The sequence below is a fragment of the Podarcis filfolensis genome, assembly GCF_964270895.1.
Source record: "Podarcis filfolensis genome assembly, chromosome: 9".
Classification (NCBI taxonomy): domain Eukaryota; kingdom Metazoa; phylum Chordata; class Lepidosauria; order Squamata; family Lacertidae; genus Podarcis; species Podarcis filfolensis.
In genome coordinates this window covers 39,493,893-39,514,603 of record NC_139610.1, presented here as the reverse complement: position 1 = coordinate 39,514,603, position 20,711 = coordinate 39,493,893, and the positions used below count along the sequence as shown (strand labels likewise).

General features: G+C 40.8%; 1 protein-coding gene across 4 annotated transcripts in view; it reads right to left on the bottom strand.

The window, feature by feature from the left end:
- LRBA (LPS responsive beige-like anchor protein) overlaps positions 1-20,711 on the bottom strand; it is a 354,335-nt gene that overhangs the window by 224,982 nt on the left and 108,642 nt on the right. For all 4 annotated transcript variants that reach the window (XM_083630908.1, XM_083630910.1, XM_083630909.1 and 1 more), the window contains exons 35-36: positions 10,819-10,883; positions 184-292 (exon numbers count right to left, since the gene is read on the bottom strand). In XM_083630908.1, coding sequence (XP_083487034.1) covers positions 184-292; positions 10,819-10,883 — 174 coding nt within the window. The remainder of the gene's footprint in view (positions 1-183; positions 293-10,818; positions 10,884-20,711) is intronic.

The following is a 20,711-nucleotide window of genomic DNA, read 5'->3' as shown; positions in this document are numbered from 1 at the left end:
TTCAGAGCTTCTGTGTACTATTTACAGGTCAACATGGTCAGGGATTTTAAAGACAGAACTTCACAGGCACCTGATGTGTTTACATTTTTAATGTGGCATATAGCTGTGGTACCTATGTTTCAGTTTGCTACTCTACTATGTATGAATGAAATACTAGTGCACCGTGTAAGATTTGGGACTTGCCTCAAATTCAGCATGCCTGTGAATATCTTCAGCTCTTTGTCTGCTCAAGATAAATTCTGCTTCATTTGCAACTCTCACCAGATGATCCTTCATGGTTTGGCTCAGCAATCTGTAAACAGAAATAAATTTGGGACAAATTGGTAATGATGGATTTCAAAAAAACAACCAACAAAAGAACCAAAGGTTTTTAAGCATTTTCAGTAAAAACACCGATGTCCAAATCCAGCAATATGCTCCAGGAACAGATGTTCAGACACAAGCATGGAACTGCACCACCTGGAAGTACTTAGTCATTAATTTTGAGAGAGGGAGTTGTGACCCAAAATATACTTGATGAACACCTCTTGCATCAAAATGCCGGTTTCTAAAAATGTAAATAAAAACAGCTGGAAGGGTTGATCATTAATAGGTTCAGAACGAATGAAGACCTGAAATTAAATGGAATTTAAACCCCTTTTCTCACCTGCTGTGGTCCTGAGGATAAACCTTCGTCTGAAGTTGGGTTTCCATTTAACTTAAAGGGTAAGTTTGACTCCAATTTGCATACATTACTTTAGAGTAGAGTGGGTCCTTCCACTGAAATGAATGGCTACTGTTTAAATGAATGGTGACTACCATGAATGCAACAGAATGATTCTCATATTGAAACAAACACAGAACTTTCTATCAGGCATTGATTTAAATCACCACCAATACTACACACTATTGATGAATAGTTTAAAGCTAAAATACACCTCTACCAATACAGTACATAAAAAACTTAGTTAGTTATGAAGCTCAATTTGATAATAAGCAAGAACAGTTAACCAAATGTAGGCTATACATAAAAACTGAGCCCATATTCCACTGATATTCTTTTAAGAAAGGATGGTAGCTGAAAATGGAATCAGTGCAAATGTATGGAAACCACAGGCAAACAGCACCATGATTTTCTGGCACAGGCTTACTTTACTGACAACCAGTACTCGAAGTTTCCTAGATAATACTGAAGCTGAATTAGCTGTCTCTGGTTTTCATTTTAAATATCGAAAACATTAACTCTTTTCTGTTTAAAGATGCTGACATGCCCTTGCAAAACCTTAACACTACAATCTGATACTTAAAGCACTTTACTGATACAGGCCTCATTGAAGTGAGCTGGACTTACATTAGCTGAAAAGCAAGAGCCTTAGTCATCTGCAAATCACCTGAGATTTTCTATTAAGTTTACTAACGCAGATGTTCCCAATTTGCACAAAGATATTTAAATGCATGCAGAGATGATCAAACAGAACTCAAAGCAATAAAAGCCAAACTTCTAAAAATATACTTTGTTTTATAGGTGAACATTTTAACACAGAATGTAAAATCTCTATGTGATCTTCAAAACACTAGCTGAATTATTCTCCCTATCCTTTCAGGACACCCCAAGATATCATTTGTATTTTCATCACATCCTTAACATTGTTTGATGTTCTTCTCAGTTATGTATTGTGGTTTTATCTAGCATGTTCTTAAAGCAATTCCTATTATGAATCCAGAACATTAAAACGAATTTGTTAATTGTAAGAACATAGTTTTCTATTAGACATAGACCATCATACACATAAAAAAAACACATACAAGACAAAACTGTGGTCTTGAGGGTTTTTTAAAAATTGTTTTTCAGTGTCGGTGAGGGTTCTACACTTGACATTTCCAGAAATGAAAACTGGGGAAATGTTACCCCAGTTTTCTCCTCATAATCCTTTTAAGTAACTTGGAAAAAGTCATTATTTTAATTGGTGTCAATAAAAGGACTTTTTAATACTATTTTGAACTTAGTATAAAATACATGCTCTTTCATTCTAACAATAAATGATATACATTTGGTTGTGAAATTTTAAGTGTTGTATTCCCCTAAATATTTCAAAAATGCACCCATATAAAAGTTACAGATACAATTACTTATTGTTGAAATAGTATCACCATCAACTCACATAGTGCAAAATCTGATTCCCTGTCTGACGGAACTGACAACTTAAATTCTGACAAAAGTTGGTGTGGAAAGATAGGAGAAAGGGCATAGCCAGGGAGGCATACAACTGTTACACATACTCAAAGCATTGTTGCAGTAGGGGATGCAAGTAGAAGGGTTAAGCCAAAGGCTTAGTGAAAGAAGCGGGTTTTGAGAAGAGAGATGATATAGGAGTTCTGGGCAGCAAGAGATAATGAGGTAACAAGCTGGTAGAATTGTGGATGTGGGGGGAGTTATAGCAGGAATATAAAATTTAAGGATATTTTATATAGGCAGGTAAAAAAAGGCAGATAATTAACAGATGAATGATTCTTTAACTGGTTGATTGCAACCATGATTTAGTAATCTATCTATAAGTGTAGAGTCATGATTCAGGTAGGTAGCCATGTTGGTCTGACGGAGTCGAAATAAATAAAAAACTGTCCAGTAGCACCTTAGAGACCAACTAAGTTTGTTCTGGGTATAAGCTTTCGTGTGCATGAAGTGTGCATGCATGAAGTGTGCATGCACACGAAAGCTTAGACCCAGAACAAACTTAGTTGGTCTCTAAGGTGCTACTGAACAATTTTTTATGTCGAGTCATGATCTTTGACTTGTATGAGTATCCAGTGGAATAGCCTTGGCCCATCTGTTGCCCTCCAAGTATTTTTGGACTACATTTCCTAGTAGTACCAAAACATCTGGAGGGCAACAGGTTGGCAAAAGCTGCAATAAAATTGGCCTATTTTTCCAATTCAGAACTGATATTTCAGTCACATAAATTGTAAATACACTGAAGTTTATAACTGAAGAATAATAAATTTGTGAAAAATAATTTTGCAATATGGTGCACAATAGAGCGTAAATGGTGAACGGTGGAATGAAAAACAGATAAATATTGTTCAGTATCTGTACATGAATATCCTGTCCAGTCCTATATAAGAGAAAAGCAGCTGGTGTTAACTGTAGAAGAGGGGCCTGTTTTAAAAAAAATGCTCTTAATATTTATTAAGGTTCTCAAATGTACAAAGCATGCTTCAATCTTAATAGTTAACTTTACATGCTTTAAGGAAAGAAGCCCATCATTGTAACATACAGAATAAATCTTTCCCTACAACTCTGAATTTTGAGAACTAAAGTACACATATTGGGTTGCAGTGCTAAGGACTTTCTGACCTGCCTTCACCTCATTCATATCGTTATGACCTTGGCCCTTGATGAATGCATTATTAGTCTAGATAGCACAGTGCTCTTAACACACTGAGGAACCAGTGTTCTGTTCTGTCTGGGCAAGGTGCGTATCATTAACAAGTCCATTGCTGAAGCTGTTAGGTTTCCCTATTAACAGCTGAGCTATGTTGAAGCTGTTTTCTTTTTAAGCAAGTTGTTGGGCGGGGGGGGGGGAGAATCAAAAGCAAATGTATTTTAATGTAGATTACAGAAACCTATAAATTACACTAATAATTTATGCCCTATAGCAAGCAAATGGTCTGGATCCCAGGAAACGTCAACGGAATGAAAGCAGCCGCAAACACAGTTCCCTAAATACTCAAACAAGATTTCTACCACATGGTCTTGCACCACCAGCTGCCCTGGGGGAGGGTGGAACAGGAGAGAGAGGAAGCCAGGTGAAGATAACACTAGGCTCTTGCTCCAGCTGCACAGGCTTCGTTTTGTTTTAACGTGCATGATTTATCCACTGCATTTTATAAATGCTATGAGCAGCTTCAAGGTCTCCAGTGGAAAGGCAGGATTTAAATCTAATAAATAAATAAAATATAACTGTATGTACTACGTGACTAAAATATAATCATATGTACATTCTACAGCAGTTCACATATTTTTGCAAGAGGTGGGAGGATGTATTTGGATTTATTTTTGTTTTTCTCCTCCAGCACAAGATTCAACAGCCTTCAAGTGACCAGAGCACACTCCTTCACCACCAGTCATGCTCCTATCTGCTGGCAGCCATGAGGTAAAGGTAAAGGTAAAGGGACCCCTGACCATTAGGTCCAGTCGTGGCCGACTCTGGGGTTGTGGCGCTCATCTCGCTTTATTGGCCGAGGGAGCCAGCGTACAGCTTCCGGGTCATGTGGCCAGCATGACTAAGCCGCTTCTGGCGAACCAGAGCAGCACACGGAAACACCATTTACCTTCCCGCTGGAGTGGTACCTATTTATCTACTTGCACTTTGACGTGCTTTCGAACTGCTAGATTGGCAGGAGCAGGGACAGAGCAACGCGAGCTCACCCCGTTGCAGGGATTCGAACCGCCGACCTTCTGATCGGCAAGCCCTAGGCTCTGTGGTTTAACCCACAGCGCCACCCGCGTCCCGGCAGCCATGAGAGAGGCACCTAAATGCTATCCTAACACCTGCTCCTGCTATCAACATATGGAGGGTAGTGGAGAAAGATAGTTTAGGGCTGTGTGTTACATAAATAAACATACAGCAAGCATCCCCTATAGTATATGCAATTATTCCTTTTGAAATGCTGATATTTGAAATATTAATACTATACTGTGTTAATGAAAATATTATATGTTCAAATTAACACCATATATTGCTAATTGCTCGCTCTTTGTACACAGCTGAGTACAAAGTCCAGCAACTGGAGGAACGTGTAGCAACGCTCCAAAGAATTAGAGAGCTGGAGCTCTTCTTGGAAGCAACAGAGCACACCGTCTCCACCAAGGAGGAGACAGGGGACTCCCCTGAGAAGGAGGCTAGTTCACCAACACAGGAGCCAGATATATGGAGAAACGTGACTCAAAGAAGTAGGAGGCCCAGGGTTCGTTCTGATTGTTTAGAAATACACAGTCACTTTGAGGTCCTCTCCCCTAGCATGGAAGACGAAGAGCAGACTCCATTTGAGGATCTCTCCCTCATTACAGTCAATCAGGTATATGAAGACGAGCAGCAAAGTCAGTCCTCAGGGAATGTGCAGGCGACCTTGGAACGGACAGCTCACGGAAGAACCCCGACCAGACCTAAGAGGAGGCGTGTAGTGGTGATAGGGGATTCCCTACTGAGGGGAACAGAAGCAGTGATCTGTGGGCCTGACAAGATGTCTCGGGAAGTGTGCTGTCTCCCCGGGGCTAAGATCCAAGATGTAACTGAACGACTGCAAGGAATCATAAAACCCACTGACAAATACCCCTTCCTCTTGGTTCATGTGGGAACCAATGACACTGCAAGCAATAGCCTCCAGAAGATCAAAAGAGACTACAAGGCTCTGGGCAGGAAATTGAAGCAATTAAATGCACAAATTGTCATCTCATCTGTCCTCCCAGTTGAACGACGTGGCCCAGGAAGAGAGGGGAAAAATAGTGGAAGTGAACAACTGGCTTCACAAATGGTGTAAACAGGAACGGTTTGGATTCTTAGATCACAGACTGCAGTTTCTTAAAGATGGACTTCTGGCAAGCGATGGGCTGTACCTCACAACGGTTGGGAGGAATGTTTTTGCAAAAAATCTCAGAAACCTCATCAGGAGGGCTTTAAACTGACTAATGTGGGGGAGGGAGACAGTGCTCCTGAAGGTAGGAGTCTATCAAATGATGAAGATGATCATCCAAATGTCATAGACCAAATGGAGAAAACAGCACACAGACCTAGTGGTGGGAGGAAAAAATCCTTAAATAAGAGACACGGGGGAATGATTAATGGACTTCAATGTCTGTACACTAATGCGCAAAGCATGGGAAATAAACAAGATGAGCTTGAGCTCTTGGTACAGCAAACTAAATATGACATAATAGGCATCACTGAAACCTGGTGGGATAAGTCCCACGATTGGAATGTAATAATGGAGGGATACAATCTATTTCAGAGAAACAGACCAGACAAGAAAGGAGGAGGAGTGGCGTTATATGTCAGGGATGTGTATACCTGTGAAGAGATCCAAGATTTAGAACCTCAAAGCCAAAGTGAGAGCATTTGGGTCAAAATTAAGGGAGGGAAGAATAACAGTGACCTCATTGTGGGAGTTTACTATAGATCCCCAAGCCAAACGGAGGACATAGATGATGCCTTCCTGGAACAGATGGCCAAGCATGCAAAAGGAAGGGAGATAGTAGTAATGGGGGACTTCAATTACCCGGATATTTGTTGGATGTCAAACTCAGCCAAGAGCATAAGGTCAAACAGATTCCTCACTGGCCTTGCAGACAACTTCATTGTCCAGAAAGTGGGAGAAGCAACAAGAGGAACAGCCATTTTAGATCTGGTCCTAACCAATGTTGATGACCTGGTTAGTGGGGTAGAAGTGGAAGGATCATTAGGCGCGAGTGATCATGCTCTTCTGAAGTTTACTATACAGTGGAAAGGAGCAGCCAAGCATACTAGGACTCAATTTCTTGACTTTAAAAAAGCCGACCATAAAACTTAGGGAAGTGCTGGATGAGATCCCATGGACAGTAATACTAAAAGGAAAGGGAGTTCATGATGGCTGGGATTTTGTTAAGAGGGAGATAGTAAAAGCACAACTTCAGGCAATACCAATGAGACGGAAACATGGAAGGTGCCTAAAGAAGCCAAGGTGGCTATCTAAAGAACTTTTAACTGAGTTAAGATTAAAAAAGGATGTGTACAAAAAATGGAAAAGGGGGGAAACCACCAAAGAGGAATTAAAACAAATAGCCAGCACGTGTAGACACAAAGTCAGAAAAGCTAAAACACAGAATGAACTCAGGCTTGCTAGAGAGGTTAAAAGCAACAAAAAAGGCTTTTATGGGTATGCTCGTGGCAAAAGGAAGAACAAAGAAATAGTGGGGTCACTCAGAGGAGAAGATGGTGAAATGCAAACAGGGGACACAGAAAGGGCTGAACTCCTCAATGCCTTCTTTGCCTCAGTCTTCTCCGATAAAGAAAACAATGCCCGACCTGAAGAATTTGGAGCAAATGATTCAGCAGAGGAAACAGCCCAGAATAACTAAGGAGATAGTACAAGAATACTTGGCTAGTTTAGATGTATTCAAGTCTCCAGGGCCAGATAAACTGCATCCAAGAGTATTAAAAGAACTGGCAGATGTGATCTCAGAACCACTGGCAGTCATCTTTGAGAATTCCTGGAGAACAGGCGAAGTCCCGGCAGACTGGAGGAGGGCAAATGTTGTCCCTATTTTCAAAAAGGGGAAAAGAGAGGACCCAAATAATTACCGCCCAGTCAGTCTGACATCAATACCAGGGAAGATTCTGGAGCAGATCATTAAGCAAACAGTCTGTGAGCACCTAGAAAGGAATGCTGTGATCACCAATAGTCAGCATGGATTTCTGAAAAATAAGTCATGTCAGACTAACCTGATCTTGTTTTTTGACAGAATTACAAGCCTGGTAGATGAAGGGAACGCAGTGGATGTAGTCTACCTTGATTTCAGCAAGGCATTTGACAAGATGCCCCATGATATTCTTGTAAAGAAGCTGGTAAAATGCGGTCTTGACTATGCTACCACTCAGCGGATTTGTAACTGGCTGACTGACCGAACCCAAAGGGTGCTCATCAATGGTTCCTCTTCATCCTGGAGAAGAGTGACTAGTGGGGTGCCACAGGGTTCTGTCTTGGGCCCGGTCTTATTCAACATCTTTATCAACGACTTGGATGATGGACTCAAGGGCATCCTGATCAAATTTGCAGATGACACCAAACTGGGAGGGGTGGCTAACACCCCAGAGGACAGGATCACACTTCAAAACGACCTTGACAGATTAGAGAACTGGGCCAAAACAAACAAGATGAATTTTAACAGGGAGAAATGTAAAGTACTGCACTTGGGCAAAAAAAATGAGAGGCACAAATACAAGATGGGTGACACCTGGCTTGAGAGCAGTACATGTGAAAAGGATCTAGGAGTCTTGGTTGACCACAAACTTGACATGAGCCAACAGTGTGACGCAGCAGCTAAAAAAGCCAATGCAAATCTGGGCTGCATCAATAGGAGTATAGCATCTAGATCAAGGGAAGTAAGAGTGCCACTGTATTCTGCTCTGGTCAGACCTGGAGTACTGTGTCCAGTTCTGGGCACCACAGTTCAAGAAGGACACTGACAAACTGGAACGTGTCCAGAGGAGGGCAACCAAAATGGTCAAAGGCCTGGAAACGATGCCCTATGAGGAACGGCTAAGGGAGCTGGGCATGTTTAGCCTGGAGAAGAGGAGGTTAAGGGGTGATATGATAGCCATGTTCAAATATATAAAAGGATGTCACATAGAGGAGGGAGAAAGGTTGTTTTCTGCTGCTCCAGAGAAGCGGACACGGAGCAATGGATCCAAACTACAAGAAAGAAGATTCCACCTAAACATTAGGAAGAACTTCCTGACAGTAAGAGCTGTTCGACAGTGGAATTTGCTGCCAAGGAGTGTGGTGGAGTCTCCTTCTTTGGAGGTCTTTAAGCAGAGGCTTGACAACCATATGTCAGGAGTGCTCTGATGGTGTTTCCTGCTTGGCAGGGGGTTGGACTCGATGGCCCTTGTGGTCTCTTCCAACTCTATGATTCTATGATTCTATGATTCACAAAATGTAAATGCTGTCCAGCAGTGACAATTAGATATGAAACAGCATGAGGCATTTAATTTACCAGATATGTTAAAATATTAGAAATGACCCTAAATTGAAGCATTCTGTCCAAACTGTGCCTTTTCTCATATTAACTGCTACTGCTATCTGAATCCACAATAGGGAGATTCTCGTTGCAAAACAGGAACTGAGTTTTTTGCTTTACCTCTTAGGATGCATTTGAAAAACCAAGGGGGGTTAATGTCTTTGAACCTCATGGCTATATAGAGATTGCAGGATAAAATGTAACTGGCTATGTCTTCAATTTCACTATCTCCAGGGATTAATATGAACCAGGGTTCACCCATGGAATTTGTGCAAAGTACTTAATCTCAAACATCTGAAATTACGGAGTGAGAAGACTGGTAGTTCAGAGGATATGGCTTCAGTTTCAGGAAGCCTCAAACCCCAGAACTCTAATTTTATAAATTAAGAACTATATTCAAACAGGCACAATCTGAAACTGTTAAGTATGGCCGTTATATCTGTTCTCTAACTCTGCATTATAGCTTCTTATAAATCCCTTGAAGTTAAAAATACCTTTCAGTGAACACTTTCCAGTGCTTGCCTCAAGCAGTAATGCATTATCATTGCATAATTTGTTCAATCAAACAGAGTTTGCAAAACATTATCCAAAGCTCCAAAATTATGGGAAATTCAACAATGAACATCACTAACCTTTCTAACTGCCCGGATTTCACTATACTGTTAACTTTGTATACCCACTTTATCCCTCTTTGTAGAGAATTTTTAGCTATGTGATCAAAAAAAAAACATGTTGGAATTAAACCCATCAGCCTCTCTAGGTCTTTGTGTACACTTACTCTCCCACAATATTTCATCTATCGGCAAGCTTTCTATTGCATTGAGAAAGTAGCTTTAAACCAGAAGCAACTCGTATTGTCTTGAACAGCTGACTCGGCATTTTACCAAAGTGGCTAAAGCACTCTGAGGAGAACAGCCAGAGTTTACTACTTGACATAGGATGAAAGTGCTAATCACTAAGAAGGAGGGAGTAGTTAATCTCTCTGCTAATAAAGATTACTTTGGATTTAGAGTTCACCAAGTCTTCATTTAAAATTTACATTATAGTGGATGTTTCTCTAACTCTACTAAGAGAGACTAAATAGGTGTATTTCTCTTTTCAAATCATTAAGTGCTTTATTCATTTTCTATATCACTATGGTTACTACTTCTGGTGCGATTATTATGTATTTTTGAATTACTTAGGAAATATATACAATTCTACTGAATTTAAGTGCACGCCAAAGTTAATGTTTCTGCCATGATCTGTCATTTTCTATAACACACTTTGTATTCATGAACTGAACTGAAAAGTATGAACATCTTACTCCGAAATTTATTATAACAAAAATCCTTTTGATAAAGGTGCTTATGCAAAAATCAGTTGGTATATTTATGTATTGCATTTATATACCACCTTTCTGCCACAGCACCCAATGTAATATATACAGTACACTTGCTTTTTTCTATTTCTTTTTTTAAAAAAATGCCTGAAGTGGTCAATTTGAGAAATTTCACATGCATACACGTAACTAATGAGACTTTTAAATCAGTGATCTGAGACCCCACAACAGTGCTCTATAACTTGCGCTCCAGCAAGTCAAACACAAGCAACCAGCATGTATTGGGTCTGCCAAGTAGTTGACATTCCTTCGAATAACCAGTAGAAACAGGAAGTTTCATCTTACTGGTCACAAACTGTGCAGGTCTGCCATAGGCACACTATATCAATATGACTACAGATAAGAGAAAATGCCAAACCACAACAGAATATGGGAGCAAGCCTGTGCCGGGGGGGGGGGGGGGGGCTGGTACACTTGCCCTGAGTCTGAGATGCATTTTTCTTTGAGTTATTATAACAAGACTCCCTCCCCAGGTTCAGACAACCTCTGCATAGACCTGTACAGGAGATTTAGCGGCTGAATCAGGTTCACAAAGTACAATATTTCTAAAGGAATGCAAATGTATGCTACCAAATCCAAAACATTGTAGACAAAGAACTTCATAAGTCAGCAACAGAAATTAATCAGAATTTGCTCAAATGAGGAATGGTGATTATAGAAATTAATATAACTAGGAAGTTACCTTCCTTCGTTGACAAGCTCAATGAAAGCTAGGCCAGCATTCTTCTGTATTGAGTTCTGCCACTCCTACAATGCAAAAGTGAAAAAGGTAATTAAAAGAACAAATTTACATTAATTAAACCAGTGGAAACAGTTATAGTGAAAGTTAAGATGGTGACACAAGATATTAAAATTTTAACTCAAAATTTATATATACACAACTTTAATTTTAAAAAGTACTGGTTGTGCTGGCTAGGTACAGTGGTACCTCGGGTTACATACACTTCAGGTTACATACGCTTCAGCTTACAGACTCCGCTAACCCAGAAATATTACCTCGGGTTAAGAACTTTGCTTCAGGATGAGAACAGAAATCGTGCTCCGGCGGCACGGTAGCAGCAGGAGGCCCCATTAGCTAAAGTGGTGCTTCAGGTTAAGAACAGTTTCAGTTTAAGAACGGACCTCCGAAACGAATTAAGTACTTAACCCAAGGTACCACTGTATATTTATTTCATGCAGTACATGTATTTTTTGTACTGTAAACAATGTCAGCTGATGAGCATGACCACATCTATCCAGATAACAAGAACCACCCAAAGTGCTATTCAAACTAAGCATTCAGCATATTGACTTCCTACTACAAGGGTGAGAGAATACCAAGGTGAAAAGGTATTAAGCCTGTCATCACCACAGATGTAGGTTAGGCAAAACTATTTTTAGTCTATTTTAAAAATACTTTTCTTTTTTTAATCAACAACCCACTTCAACTGATAAGGCCCCTAGAGTCAGTGGCGTAGCGTGGGGAGTGCAGGGGGTGCTGGCCGCACCGGGCGCAACATGGGCGCTCACACTCGCAGTGCGAAAATCCACGGGTTAGGGGGCCCCGGGTGCTGACAACCCACGCTACGCCACTGCCTAGAGTTGCTTACAGATTGGGGGGGGGAATAGATCTCATAACAGCTCTTTGGTACAGAAACAGTTCAACTAGCCTGACTGCATGGCCATTGTTAAATGACAGAGGAAGAAGAGTCAAAAGTCTGCTGGTCTTTAGGCAGAGACTGTAGATGAGTCCTTCTTCCCCTCTGGGGCAGCCCAAGGAAGCTTCATCACCAAGCACAGTTTTGATCTCAGGTTTCCTTAATCCAAGGCACCACACCTTATCAGCTCTCATCACAAACCTCTATATTTTATTAATACCAGCCAAGAGAGCTAGATTGCTGAACAAGGCCTTGGCACCTCAAGAAACAGTCCAATCAGCAACTGGCCCATTGCACTGCTACCATGGAAATACTGCAAAATAAATGAGGTATCCAACCCACAGGGTGTTTGGGGAGTTCCCTTGTGCCTTCCTCTATAGGCATGCCTCAATTTACCAAAAACAACAACACATCTGAATAACTAGAAGCATTTTGTGTGGGGGTTCTTTTGCTCATAGGCCTATAAAGCAATCAATCATAACTATGTATTTTTGTTGCTACAATTTTTTGGAGTATACAGATGTATAACACAACAATGGGCACTAAAGTGATTGTTTATCCTGCCTAGATGTTTCTATTCTTTTGCCAACATGCCTCTTCACTTGTTTTAGCATTCCCTCACAAAATATTGGCAGGAGAAGTGTTGGAAGGTGGGGATATAAATGAAGAGCTATCATTTTCTCTAAATGACATCATGCACATGTTTTTGTCTTCAAACAATGGCTTTCACCTTGAATCACACTCAGTGTAGTGCTTCAGAACTTAATTACTGAAAACAGAAATTGCCCAAACTGAGAAGCAAAGATATTTATATTGGTTTTTTTCCAGCTTAACTCTCTCTATCACAGACAAAGATCAGAGAAAATATTAGTCTAAACAAATTTTTTTAAGCCACAGGTGAACACTCCCTTAAGCGTGCTTTAATAGCTTGGCGGGGGAGGGGGGCAAAATGTAACAACCAATGTCTTTCATGTTTAATGCAATGTTTCAACACAGCACATATATCCTGTACTGCAATTACATTCTCAAAGCTGACTGCATTGTTATGTCAAGATCTTTGTTATCCATCTCCCAAAGGTGCTGATGAAAAACATGTTAAAAGCCTCAGAGTCGACCACTAATGTAGCTGAATAACTGGAGAATACATTTCAGCACTTTCAAAAGGAAGGACTGCAAGAGGAGATCGACCAAGTCAATAATTTCATACCTGCTGTAAGCTGAACTTAATCGACTACTATTTCCTATGCCTATAAAATCTACTGCTAATGTACATGATCATAATTACTGCGCAGTCTATAGTGAATCTATAGTAAATACTTAAGCACTGACAAAAATGCAAGTAGCTATGAGATATAAATTGCCTTAAAGTGCTGAACAGAACTTTGCATGGGGCAAAGGAGGACCATGGATGGCAGTAGAGAGATCTAGAGGGTATGTTCTTCAGCTTAGGGTCCTTGAGATCATTTTTTGGGAACTGGAGGTGGAAATTAAGAATCTGAAATGCAGCAGACAGAAGGCATTGTTCTCTTGATGAGCAAGGGTAGAAGGCCAGGACTCTACTATTTTTACAGGGTCTGATCTGTCCAGAAATGTCATCCTTCCTGCCAATTTCAGAGGCCAATGTTAAACACTCCTATCATCTGCTCCAATGAAGGCTCTAAGGCCTGAACATACACAGTTCCAGGTATTCAATAAGCTAGGTTCAAGGCTTAGAGCATGGGTAGGCAAACTAAGGCCCAATCGCAAACTAAGTCCGGGAATCAGCGTGTTTTTACATTTGTAGAATATGTTCATTTATTTAAAATGCATCTCTGGGTTATTTGTGGGGCCTGCCTGGTGTTTTTACATGAGTAGAATGTGTGCTTTTATTTAAAATGCATCTCTGGGTTATTTGTGGGGCACAGGAATTCGTTCATTTTCCCCCTCACAATATAGTCCGGCCCCAGTGGACTGGCCCCCTGCTGAAAAAGTTTGCTGACCCCTGGCTTAGAGTAAAGGGCCCCATCAGTATGGTCACATCACACCCCAAGTCAATTCATACGTTGCATTTTCAAATCAGTAGCTCCTTCCTGATGCATTTTAGATCCAGTTCCTCCAGATCCACCTCAAGATACAACTCTTTCAGCTCCAGCAACTGACTTCATAAAATCTGGACTGAAAAACATACCCCCTCAAGATGTTGATTCAGGTACAGTTGCTTACTGTCTCAGCCAGGTCCTGACACTTAAGTGTTCCTCCACTTACATGGACTCAGGGATAAATAAATGGGTACAGGCAGTGCTTTTTTTGTTGTTAAAAAAATGTTTAGGGGTACTCTCGTTTTGACTCAAGAAAATCACCATTTTATAGTTCAAATTTTGAAAAATAAATACAGTAAATGGACAAAAGTACAGTGATACCTCGGGTTAAGTACTTATTTTGTTCTGGAGGTCTGTTCTTAACCTGAAGCACCACTTTAGCTAATGGGGCCTCCTGCTGCCGCCGCACCGCTGCTGTGCAATTTCTGTTCTCATCCTGAAGCAAAGTTCTTAACCCAAGGTACTATTTCTGGGTTAGTGGAGTCTGTAACCTGAAGCGTATGTAACCTGAGGTACCACTGTACAAAGATTCACAAAATGTTTAGGGCTATGCGTACCCCTGCATATCCCCAGAAAAAAAGCACTGGGTACAGATACTTCAAAAGTATTTGAAGTTGCAAAGCTACTTTCAGAGCGCCCCTAGGGAAACTCCAAATGTCATGCTAATTGTAGTGTTCAGCATCTGTACCAACTTGCAGATGACACCAGACCAGTGGGTGGGGGGGGTTAGACAATTATGCCACTGAAGATAGAATTAGGATTCAGGACAGAGTTAACAGATTGGAGAACTGGGCCGAAACTAACAAAATGAATTTCAACAGGGAAAAATGTAAGGATCTATGCGCAGGCAGAAATAACCCATCGTGCAAATCTAAGGTGGGGACAAGTGGACTGGCAATGCTACATGTGAAAAGGATCTAGGGGTCTTAGTAAACCACAAGCTTAACATGAGTCAACAGTATGATACAGCAACCAAAAAAAGAGGGGGGGAATAAGCTAATAGTATTCTACGCTGCATCAACAGAAGTATAGTATGCTGATAAAAGGGAGTAATAGTACTGCTCTATTCTGCCCTGGTCAGACCACGCCTGGAATACTGTGTCTAGTTCTTGGTGCCACAATTGACAAGTTGGAACATGTGCAGGTGAGGGTGACCAAAATGATCAAGAGTATGGAAGCCAAGCCTTATGAGGAACGGTTGAGGGAATTAGTTATGATTCAAGTTCAAGTAGAGAAAAGGAGAGTCTGATTAAACACAGGAATAACTTTCTGACCGTAAGAGCTATATGAACAGTGGAAAAGAGGTGATGGACTCTCCTTCCTTGGAGGTTTTCAAGTAGAGATTGGATGGCCATCTCTCTGCTTGAGACTCCTGCATTGCAGAGGATTGGGCTAGATGACTCTTGTAGTCCCTTCCAACTCTAAAATTTTATGATTCTATAATTTTATGACAGAAGGGTAGATTTTGGCACAGCGTTTGGAGAAATGTGTTGACATGAAAAGGAAAGTTTGGCAATTGAACCAATTACCTCGAGGGGTAGTAGGCTTGGTGGGAATGCTCTAGCCCTGCATTTCTTGCAACAAGCAGAGCATTGGAAAGGATGGCCTACTACAGGATCCCCTCCAGTTTTATTATTTATGGTATACGAGAAGGGACAGTATGTAAGAGTTCAGTTTTGTCAATTATGCAGCTGAACAACTTTGCACAGATCTGAGGCATTAAGTACTTCAAGATTTCTTAGAAATTTATAAGAAAAGAGATTTTTAATATAAAAACATAGCGGTCTGTAAAAACACACACCAAAAACCTGCTCTGGGAAAGCAAGCTTAGCCAAGCAACATCACCCACCTGATCAATACAGATGGTATTATTTTGATAAGGTGCAATAGAAGTTGCTCTAAGTCCACCCATCTACAAGCTCTCAACAGATGATCATCATTAAACCTCTATCAAGCATCTATGTACTGAATTGTACAAATGTGTTCTATTAGTACGTGGTCTGACTATTTCGCAACACTAGTACTCAAGACAAATGGCAGCTGCTGCCCTCTGAGGTCTGAAGTCAAGTCTTTAGGGAATCTCAAAGCCCAAATGGAAAAAAACAAGGGCTGTTCATTAGAGGCTGCTCCAGGCTAAAACTTTCAAGGCTGCCATTAGAACTATATAGAGGCTAATTATTTTTATAAGGCTAAAAAAAAACACTACACAATGTGTTCAGATATAAGCAGAAAGTACTTTTTGTTCCATTGCATTTGAAAACTATTGCTCTTGTCATCAAAACAAAGGCAGTAAGGAACCAAGATTTTAAAGCCACATTACACTAGTTAAAGAATTAAATTTACCAAAGCCAAAAATGAGCTTTATGGTGTTCACTTTTATTTCATATGAAATAGTCCAAGAAACTGGCACAACCCAATGTGTGTCCTGCCTTTTGAGACTTGAGAAGGGGAAGATTTGGTATAACACTGGAAAACGGAAACACCATGGAAATTATGTGTAAATCTGACACTTAATGTAGATTCAGGTTCTATTCAGTGCCTGAAAGTGTTAAGCACTAGGGTTTTTTTGGGGGGGGGGCACTCAGATCAAGACAAAGAAGCAAGGAAAGAAACAATAATAACACCCCCTCCCAAGGAAGGGGAGTTCTGGTAATAGATAAATCTGTTTTTAATGTTCATGGTCAAATCCAGACCATAGCCAAAAAAACCTGATCCATAACCATTTGTAAAAATTGCATTAAGACTCTATCAATGCAGATTAAATAATTATTAGAATAATTAGCTCTACAAGTCCATTTAGAGAAAGGCTATTACAGCTTTATTCCTTATAGGAAAAACAACATTTGAAAACAACTATGCTAACTCAGTTAAAGGAAGGAAAATGCAAAGAAAACAGATTGAGAATGATTTATATGAATGCATAGTGCTGAAGTTAATTACAACTAACCCAATAAAATAGTGCCTTTATTATTGTACAGCAAGTAATAGCCTTAGACACAGAAAGCAGAGCTCTTTCTACTCTTTTTCGTATGCTCAGTCCCACAGCACACTACATTAAGAATTAAATAAGTTGTAAATATGCCATACAGAAACAGCAGTTTTTAACTAAAAGCAGAAGACTCCCCTGCTGTTTAACCATTCTGTGTATTCCACTCCGAGCAGGCTTCCTATAAACTGGTGTTATATTGTTGTGCAGTAAATACCTGAAATTACCTTATAACGAGAATTTAATTTTAATACTTAAATAGAGAATTCAAGGCCACAATGAACTTTTGTAGACACAAACTGCAGAGGTACTACTTTTATCTTTCAAAAGAAATAAGCACTAATTTCATACTGCCATACCATGTATTGATAAAATTATCGTGTTTTAAATACTAACTTCATTCCTTCCAGCATAAAGTTTTCTTTCAAAGCCATATGGTGCGTATGTTTGTAAAACATACCTATATAGCAGGCTCACAAAATTCAATATTTATTTATTTCACAAGATTTATACATTGCTTTATCATAATAAAACCTCAAAGTAGTTTACAAAAAGAATAAAACATAATTGTCATTAAAAACCCAGTTAAAGGCATTCAAAACTAAATAATTATATCAAGGACAAGCTAAAAACCAGATTAAAACACATGTTAATATTCTCCATATGCCACAGGATTTTCAACCACTTGTGGTACAGTACAGTGGTCTTAGCTAGGACCTCTGAACAAAAATATATTTTGCTGATGGCATGATTCATTGGGTAAGTATCACATCAAACATCCAAATGATTCAACCACAGGAACAACAATAACAAAAAATATATCTGGCCACCTGTCACATTGTTGGCACATTCTTGTGCACTCTAAAGAAAAATGTAAAAACCTACTCTTATTCATTCATTATTCATTTAGGAAATTGTTATACCACCTTTCACCTACAAGAACCCCCAACCCTGTTTATACAGTTAAAACAGAGATGCAAATATGTGCAATAACAACAATAAAATAAAAAAGAAGCGAGAGCTAAAGACCAGAGCAACACTAAAACCATTTGTAACAGAAGGAAGAAAAGTTAATGTCATCTAAATGCCCAGAAACAAAAATCTCTCAATCTGTAACCTAAAAAAGGCTAAAACAAAGGGAACTAGCTGAACAAATTCTGTATATTAATAGTCATCTCCTTCTCCAACTCTTGTGTAACTAAAACAGCAACAGGCATGTACAAAAGGTAGGTATGCGTTGGAGGATCCAAACACTTGTATATGTTTATAAAGGAAGGGAGGGGGAAGATTCCCCCCCCAACAGTGTGTTCTGAGCAGGCTTAGTAGAGTATGTAGTTACTATGAAGTACTGTAAGTAGAGCCCTGCTGAGTCAGGCCAAAAGCCAACTAGTTCAGCATCCTGTTCTCACAAAATAGCTAACCAGATGCCTATCGGAAACCTGCCAACAGGACCTGAGCACAAGAACACTCTCCCCTACTGTGGTTTTCAGCACTTGGTATACAGAAGCATACTTCCTCCAATTGTGGGGCTGAATGAACAGAAAACTTGGGGGAGGGGAGTGGAATGCTATCCTGGGAAAAGCATGGCTTGCTGGCTGGCGTTCTTGGTTTGGACCACTCCACACAGCAGTATTTTGCTGCAGCTCCTATATGTGAATATATAGTGTAGGGGAGGAGTAGTACCCACGGTGTGACACACATCAAGCTCCTTCTGGGGTATTGTGTACACCTTTGGCCCTCACCGTGCACTCAGCTGTCACGTGTGGCTCCAAGAAGCTGTCAGCATGCAACAGCGGCTGTACCCAGGAAACTGCTTCAACTTGCCAGCTAAACCAGGTGAGGGTAGCCAATGGGTCTCAAACCCTTGATGAGTTAGGGATTTCCCCTGAATGCAAATATAGGCTCCAAATGATTGAGTGGGCAAGACTAATAATGAATCCAATTGTCAAGAAGGGGGTTTCTGCACATGCTGTAGAGAGAGGGAAGTGAGGGACAGGTGGGGCTCACCAACCTGGAAAGACAGCCCATCTAGGAAAGGAAAACTCCTGATTCTAAACTGCTGCTGCCTTGTGGGATATCTTTGGGAGAAGAAAAGGGTAAGGAGCAAACCCTACACAAATCTGGAATGGAGTCCCTAAGATGGTTGGATCGCACCTTGTACATCTCCATCGGGTAACTCCTACAGCCAGTTTTTTTTTCAGGGGGTACTCAAAGGTATGCAGTACCAGCACCTCTTTTTGTTGTTGTTAAAAGGTGTGGCACTTACTGTAACAACTTCGTGATGAGTAAAGGTAAAGGGACCCCTGACCATTAGGTCCAATCGCGGACACCTCTGGGGTTGCAGCGCTCATATCGCTCTATAGGCCGAGGGAGCCGGCGTACAGCTTCCGGGTCATGTGGCCAGCATGATTAAGCCACTTCTGGCGAACCAGAACAACGCACAGAAATGCCATTTACCTTCCCGCTGGAGCGGTACCTATTTATCTACTTGCACTTTGATGTGCTTTTGAAGTGCTAGGTTGGCAGGAGCAGGGACAAAGCAACAGGAGCTCACCCCATTGCGGGGATTCGAACTGATGACCTTCTGATCGGCAAGCCCTAGGCTCTGTGGTTTAACCCACAGCGCCACACGCGTCCCTTCATGATGAGTACCAGCACCTATTTTTCGGGGGGGGAAGCACTGCCTACAACCAAGCTGGTGCCAAATATATTGCTCTGCTTTCCTTTGGACCACATCAGCAAAACTGAGAGTGGGTAATTGTTGTCTGGGCAGCCCATAACCTCCATACACACCGCCCAGGCTTCTGCTCCAGAGAGATCAGCCCAGTGCTGCTAACACAGCAGTTGGCTTCACCCCCAGAGACACACCGCATTGTCTCTAGAGACAAACAGATGGCAACAGTGACCACCTGAGAGCAATCAGTAGGCAAATGAACCAAAGTAATTAACCACGCTTAGTATTAAAACTGGCATGAGAATCAAGTTGGCCAGACACCTCTTTTGAATTAAATATTAACTCTTCTCTGTTCAAAAACAAAACAAAAACTAGACGCCAAAAACTGAACACAAACATTCTGCTCTGAGTGCAACTAATATTGGATATCATATCACTAATAAAGTTATGAGGGGAAATGTCCTCTCAACATCAGACACTGTAACTACAGTGCCTATTCACTCTTGCAAGGCCCAGTTTAAACCTGTCACACAGCTTTCATTTGCCCATGCCAGTGCTCTGCACTGCCAGCTTCCAGTTTAAAATGGCACATACCATCCTAAATAGGCCAGCAATCTGGGAGCCTGGCAGACACAATGGTAGCATGCTAAAGTTGAACATGTATAGGCTAGTGCATGTTGTAAGTACTTTTTAAACACAGCCATCTGTGTGGAAAGCCTACACAGGTAAGTGATTTATATGTTGCAGTATCAGGTTTAAAATGAAGCCTTGGTAGCAAGGAACTATCTAAATTGCCTCAAAATAACTGCTCCCACATTTATAATTGGTGTAAAAAGCACACAATTGCTACCACACTCTAGACTTTCTATCCTACGGCCAGTCAGCTTGCATCCATTCCCCTAGTCTAGCCCCTTTTTCCTAAGCTCTCAAATTAAAGAGAAAAGCTGTAAAACAGCAGGTTCTCAAATTAAAGCACACTTTATGTTCAGGGGTCTCCACACTTATAGGCTGACTTCCTGTCAGGAAGAGCTCTATTTCACTGCCTAGCCCAATCAGCAGGGAGCTCACAGAATTAAGTGCCAGTTGATATTACTTTGTTTTACATTTACCACCCATGAGAATATTGTTCAAAGATCCAGTTAGAAAACCAGCATGGTATCATCCTTCTGACTAGACTGCCAAACCACAGGGTGTGCTCTC